Source organism: Sardina pilchardus, chromosome 14 (assembly GCF_963854185.1).
Source record: "Sardina pilchardus chromosome 14, fSarPil1.1, whole genome shotgun sequence".
NCBI lineage: Eukaryota > Metazoa > Chordata > Actinopteri > Clupeiformes > Clupeidae > Sardina > Sardina pilchardus.
The window spans coordinates 21,271,176-21,278,074 of record NC_085007.1 but is presented as its reverse complement, the minus strand read 5'-3'; the positions used below and the strand labels follow the sequence as shown (position 1 = coordinate 21,278,074).

General features: G+C 39.8%; 1 protein-coding gene across 1 annotated transcript; it reads left to right on the top strand.

Annotated features, from left to right (window-relative positions):
• Positions 1–2,659: 2,659 nt before the first annotated feature.
• Positions 2,660–5,796, top strand: LOC134100362 (testis-specific serine/threonine-protein kinase 1-like). Its single transcript, XM_062553533.1, has 3 exons — positions 2,660–3,706; positions 3,955–4,006; positions 5,556–5,796. The coding sequence occupies exon 1, from the start codon at positions 2,730–2,732 to the stop codon at positions 3,696–3,698; it is 969 nt and encodes a 322-aa protein (XP_062409517.1). The 5' UTR covers positions 2,660–2,729; the 3' UTR covers positions 3,699–3,706; positions 3,955–4,006; positions 5,556–5,796.
• The last annotated feature ends 1,103 nt before the right edge of the window (positions 5,797–6,899 follow it).

Here is a 6,899-nt window from a genome sequence, read left to right as displayed (position 1 = left end):
AGTGGCCTCCGTGTTCTCTACCATAAAGTATTGTTTTAACTTTGCGTCCCGGGAGATTTGTTAGGATTATATCAGATCATACGTTTGCATAGACTACAAGAAGCCCATGGGCCTCTTGCGTTGTTGGGGAAAGAGGGCAGAGGTTTATACCTGGCTATACTGTGTTTAAACCTGTATAATAGCCTACAGACCGGTGTGTGTAAATGTATAACCTGAGACAGGAGGGCCCCTGTAGGCCTGGACTACTGTAGCTGAATCCCAGAGTTCTCAGGCAAAGCCCATATATTTCAGCTTCAGGACAGGCCTGTTGTTGCCTTGACATCACATAGCAAAAAATATTGGAACAGTTCCTGCTCCATCTCTTTATACCCCAGGGCCACCTGAACTCAATATAATGCAGTTCGCTTGCCAGACGGTGGATATGGTTTCAGATGGCATCCTATTGTTACACTCTCACCTGGACAGGGGGAGCATGTGCTGTGAGGATTACGGTCTTTAACTTCTCCAGCACCTTCAACACTATGCAGTCCCTCCTACAGAGAGACGAGCTGACAGAGGTAAGATGGACTCATATACCACCTCATCATGTCATGCTGAGGGACTGCACATTTGATACTGGTTGATATGGGATGCCTCTCATTCGTCTTTTACACATCCTCCCTTCCTTCCTCTGTCCTTGTCCTCACTGATCTACATAAAGAATGATGGGGCGGCAACAATGGGATAGTCTATCCAGTATTAGTTATAGATCAGTGGGAACGAGCCTGGAGGACCTACATGGAGGACCGAGGAGAGATGTTGAGAGGCACCCACTGAGTTGGTTGAGACCTGAAAGTACCTGGGATTGCAGCTGGATGATAGGCTGGACTCAGCAAAGCACTTTTTCCCAGGAAGGGGCAATGTCCTGGCAGATGAGGCTGGGGTCATTTGTCTGTAGTAGGAAACACTTGCTGACGCTATGGTTGTTATGGTTTGCTGGGTTGGCAGCATTAAGAGGGAGGTGATGAGGGGGGCTCTGTGGATTCCCTATGGCAGCAAGAAGGACCCTAAACACAATCCATGCCAATGACATATGACGTATCTTCTGTAAACAATCATAAGTAGAAGATACAAAGTATTTAATTCACCCCAAAGGAAATTTGACTGTCACAACAGCACCACCATGTGCATGTAAAATCACTCAAAACGTAAAAAATAATATAAAAAATAAAGAGTCACATCAGTCATCAGCCACTTACATGCAAATTCTTCTAAAACATCTGTCTTTTAAGTTCCTTATAATAAGATAAAAAATAATCTAATTTGCACCTCACAATTATTATCAATTGTAAACTATTTTTGCACCTCACAATTATCATCAATTGCTAATTATTTTTGCAGATGCCTATTTGAGTCTAGTACAGTATATGATCCACATTGAGGCTCCCAAAACATCGATACATATCTGTCTGCAGAGCAGCAAACTGACGACAACCGCTGCAGTTTAAAAATGGCTTGTAATTCACATGAAGGCCACAGAGTGGCCAAAACTTCAGTTTACCCCACAAATCCCATTATATGTGTAGCTCAAGAAAGAGCTTTTCTCACAGGTAGGCTATGTGAAAGTGGAAAAACAGTCTTCTCCTCATTTCTCTCTATACAGCCCATCCATCAATTACTCTCAATATAGAACATTTCATGCAGTTTAAATGATTTACACAAACATATCTATAGTTAATTCAAGATGGGTACGAATTTGAACTCTGACTGAGCCCTATTCAGGACCAATCAGTTCCATAAATTAAGAGATCAATAAACAAACAATCATTACAGCCAAAGTTTATCTGTAGTGCATGCAAAGCAATGTGTATTTATTAGTGTATGCAAAGCAATATGTATTGTAATAGTGTCTTCTTGTTTTTATTACAGTTCAAAGCAAGCAACGTCTGTTATACAATGTCTTCTTAATTATTGATTAAGGATTTTTCTGTGTTTCGTGGAACTTGAACTTCTTACCATACTGTAAACCTGGTTAAAATTATATATCTTGTAAAGGACACTTGGACGATCATTGAGAAAAGATTTTATGATTTATTTACTTTCAAATCCAATAATGTGGCGACTTAAAAACACATTTCTCATTGTACAATTCAGCAAAACACAGATTCCCAGGTGTGTCCCCCAAAACATTACACTGTTCTTCAGAATGACTAAGGTGTTGAACAGAAACTGCAGTTCAGTTGATGAAACACATTTAATTTTGAGTAAATCCCCTAAAAATGCGGTATAAATCTGGCATAAGCAGTCAGTCACACACAGATTCACATCTGGCATTGGCAGTCCATTATTGTGGTTATGACCTACATTTGAACAATTGTCATATGCCTAACATTGACCCAAGTTATTATATTTACAGATACAAATACAATATAATTTATGCAAAAATAACATATACAGTAAATACAAAATGTCAATGCACAAATTAAAGATAGGCTACTCATTCAAAACGTTTTGACGCCAAATTTGATGCTTTCAATTTACGACTTCCTCCATCTCTGCTTTAACGTAGCCTATATCAGTTATTATGACGTGTGATTGTTCAATAACCTACGTCATGTACACATCAGAATGGATTAAACTGAATTAAGAGCAGACACATCAAAAGTAATTTCAACTGCTTTTGTTGTCAGCTAAAATCTGGGTGTCATGCCCAGTTAACCGAGCCAGGCCGCCATCGCAGGTGTTCCACCATGGACGATTCCCAGGTTTTGAAAAAACGGGGCTATACCCAAGGTATTAGTATAGGGGAAGGATCTTATGCAAAGGTCAAATCAGCCTATTCTGACCGCCTAAAAATGAATGTCGCTGTTAAGATCATCAACAAGCAGAGGGCACCCAAAGACTTCTTGGACAATTTCCTACCCCGTGAACTTGATATCCTGGCATGCCTAAACCATAGGAACATCATAAAAACCTATGAAATATTTGAAACCTCAAGTGGGAAGGTGTACATGGTGATGGAGCTCGGCGTGCAAGGCAACCTGCTGGAATTCATCGACTTCCGAGGTGCGTTACCCCCAGAATTCTGCAAGAAACTCTTTCGTCAGCTGGCGCGCGCCATTAAATTTATCCATGACCAAGACATAGTTCACCGAGATATAAAATGTGAGAACCTTCTCCTCGATAAAGATTTTAATTTGAAGATAGCTGATTTTGGATTCAGCCGGAGGCTCTCGGACAGTGATGGAGTGATGGAGCTCAGTAAGACATTCTGTGGCTCTGAAGGCTACGCTGCACCTGAAGTGCTTCAAGGCATTCCTTACGATCCAAAACTTGGCGACGTTTGGAGCATGGGTATCGTTTTGTTCGTTATGATATCCGGATCCATGCCATTCGACGACTCAAACGTCAAGAAAATGATCAAAGTTCAAAAAGCGCATCGGTTGACATTTCCTAAGTCAATGGTAGTATCGCCCCCGTGCAAAGACCTTATATACAGAATACTTCATCCTGATCCCAAGAAGCGTCTTAAAGTTGTCGAATGTTTGGAGCATCCTTGGCTACAGATAGAATGCGACACTGCGGAGGCCATCATAAATAGACAAGATGGACAATCCACCGCTAAAGGCTCCCTCCAACGAGATGGCACCTGCGACACGGTCTCCAAGGCCAAACCAGATCTTGAGCCAGATTTGCCGCTGCAGTGTGCAGCAAAGTAATCTCTTGGGTAAGATGCAACATGTGGTCGTTCTGACTATGCTAAGTCAGAAGTGGTAACTTATCCTTAGTAGGATACCTTGTATTAGTTTGAGTAGGCTAGTTATCTTAATAAATGCTTAGAATAAACATTGTTGGGCTTATTAAGTAGAAAGAGTAGTAGACAGTAGTAGAAAACGTGTTTATTAAAACTGCATATTGTCTTGTGAATTTCCCCCAGTGTATTTTGTTAAAATTCCCCAAATGTTTAATTGTCAGACAGGACTTGTTTCATCCATGCTACTGGAGTGACTGAGGATTCTCTTGCCAGGTAAAGACTTCAGGCCATGTTTTATGTTTCTTCAAAAAACTATATTACATGATGTAGCCTACTAGTTTGTGCAGAGGCAATCAAAAGTTGGGCTTCACTTTTCTTTCCAACTCCAAACCCTTCATATTTACTACAAAATGTTGACCTTAAAATTTATTCATGCATTTATTTTTGTTTTAACGTTTTGCAGAATGTTGTCTGGCACTAGCCTGGCTATCACCAAACTAAGCTCAATATTTTAAGATTGAACATTAGTCTGAAGAGTCTGTGCTGTATGTCTGTATGGCATGTAGGTAGGCTATTCTCTGCTAGACACACGTTTTAGTAAAGCAAGGTTTAGTGGAATCCTGGTGTTGCATACGCAGTCTCGCGTGCAAGCTTCCTTCATATACACTGACTCTTAAAATGGCAACACACTATTTGACGTTGGTTGCTCATAAAGGGAATGACAGACGTCACTCATTGATGTTTAGAGGGTGTTACACTCAAACACCCATGACTGAAGAAACATGAGAACAACCCTTGAACAATGCACCGTGTTGTTGTCTAGCAAATTATTAGGCCTACACTTTCAAAATAGAGATTTTGGATTGGCCACACCCTAAATGTAGATTTAAACCATCCACTTCAGACTGTGCGTCGCAGATCACTTAAATGTAGCCCTAAAAGTGTATTGGATTAGAAGTGTGTATTAGGCCTAAACCATTAAAGGCATACTATGCAAGATTTTTACCTTAAGCCAATTTGATGGTAAACAAACTTGTAATTGGTGAATCGTTCACCTAGCTATACAGCATAGACGTAGCGAGAAAACCATGTAAGAACGGTGGTCCAACATATCTCTACAGTCACCAAGTTACTTTTGATGTTGGTTTATGCATACTCTGGCATGGTACACGTGAGCTCAAAAACTGAGCTTCTGGTGTTTCCAGCTAAAACAGCTATTCCCCAACAGATTAACATCCATCTTGACCCATCTTCACTAACCCCAACTAGCACGTAACTTGGGCGTTATAATTGATTAATTTCTCTGAGCACAATGCCTCAATTGCAAAATCATGTCGGTTTCTCCTTTACAACATTAGGAAGATCAGATCTTATTTGACACAAGATTCCACACGACTTCTGGTACAGGCCATGGTACCATGGTAAACAACTATTGTAATTCACTGTTAACTGGCCTGCCTGCTTGTAAGATCATTGCAACAAATGAAACTTCTCTTCTACTTGTCATTGGCTCCCTATATGGCCAGAATGAAATTTATTTTCAACAGCATCGAACACAATTCAGAATTATTTATTTATTTATTTATTTTCTTGTTCTAGGGGTGCCAATAATTATAGCACCTGAGACTTTGATAGGAAATAATTATTTCCTGATAAAGTATTGTTTTTTCTTTTAAAAATGTATGCAAATTTGTGGATTTCTCTCTCTTTTTTGCTGTCTGATGTAAGCAAATGGATCAAAAGGCGAATTCAGAACCCTTCCACTAATGTTGTTGGTTAATCATGGAACAATTCATACTTCTCATCTTTTGCCATTCCACAGACAATGCTGCAGTGGGGAAGATGATAACGATTCAGCAGATGTTGGGGACTACCAGGAAATTCAGATGAAGCCGGTGTTAACTCAAACAGCTGACATTAAACAGGTTGCCTCATTTAAGGAGAAAGTTACGGTTTACAATCTGTAACACTGACCTCTAATTGATCTCAACAGTTAAAAGACTGTTTGAACAGTTCAGAGTTTCCCTCATATTTGGTATGGAACTTGTGTCAGAACCACCACCTTTTCCATAGTGTCAGGAGCCCTGATAAAACAAACAAAAAATAACCCACATTGTCACATCTCCAGCATTGTCAGGACTTTGTTTCCCATTTCAATTCTTTCAATAACAATCTGTTCAATTCTTTCATTAACAATTCATTAACAATTCGCAGCATGCCACTTTCTTTCATTCTTCTTCTTATTATTTTATTAGAATTATTATCATTATTTGTATAGTTGTAGTAGTAGTAGTTGTCATCATCGTCATTATTACAGTAATGTAATCATACCAGACGTATTGTCCCTTTTGCTGTTTTGATGCTAAGGTGCTTTGGATAAATATCTTTATCTTTTAGCTTTAAGAATGAAAAAAGACAATCTTGGACTCTGAGGCATTGGTGATTTCATTGGTGACTTATAAAAGAAAGGAGATGTTGTCCCTATTCTGTTGTTATTGTTTGTTTGTGGGAAGCATTACAAGAAATATAGTACATTCCTCGTGATAGGTAGGGGATTTCTATCTACATTCAAGCCTATTTACAGTCAAAAACAAACCACAAACTACTCACAAAGTGCCATGCGGGACGATTAAAATTTTGTGGAAAGGTTAAACATTTGCATATAAGACGTCTGAAGTAGGCTAGGTGGATCCCCTGGTTTAGCTTCACTCACTAATATTGTGGCAAAATAAGTGGCCAGTAGGCACAGAGTGTGCCCCCATAATTTGTGCCATTCCAACATCCCTTTTCCTCAGCAGCCATTTGACATGAAATAGGGAAAGTTCAGGTTTGACACCTTAGTGAAGTCACTGTTCAATTTAGCACATTCAGGACCTTTACTAATGTCATTATTACCACCTGGACCAGTGGGCCTGAGGTAGAACTAGTTGTCTCATAGATATGAATTTGGGCCAAATCAGTGTCTTGTATTTTAAACAGATCTCCTGACGTTAGGTTGAGTTGCGAAAAAGGGACGTGAGACAAATCTGTAAGCCGGTGAAAAAAACTACACGGCAAGCAGAGCTGAAAACTCTACTGTAGGCTATCTGATGCAGATCTGGGCCCCAGTCAGATACAGCATGTCTGCTACAGATAGAGCCAAAGGCTTTCGCTACTTTACGAATGA

Excerpts from the sequence above, each read along its gene's own strand:
- LOC134100362 (XM_062553533.1), top strand. The coding sequence starts at position 2,730 with ATGGACGATTCCCAGGTTTTGAAAAAACGGGGCTATACCCAAGGTATT.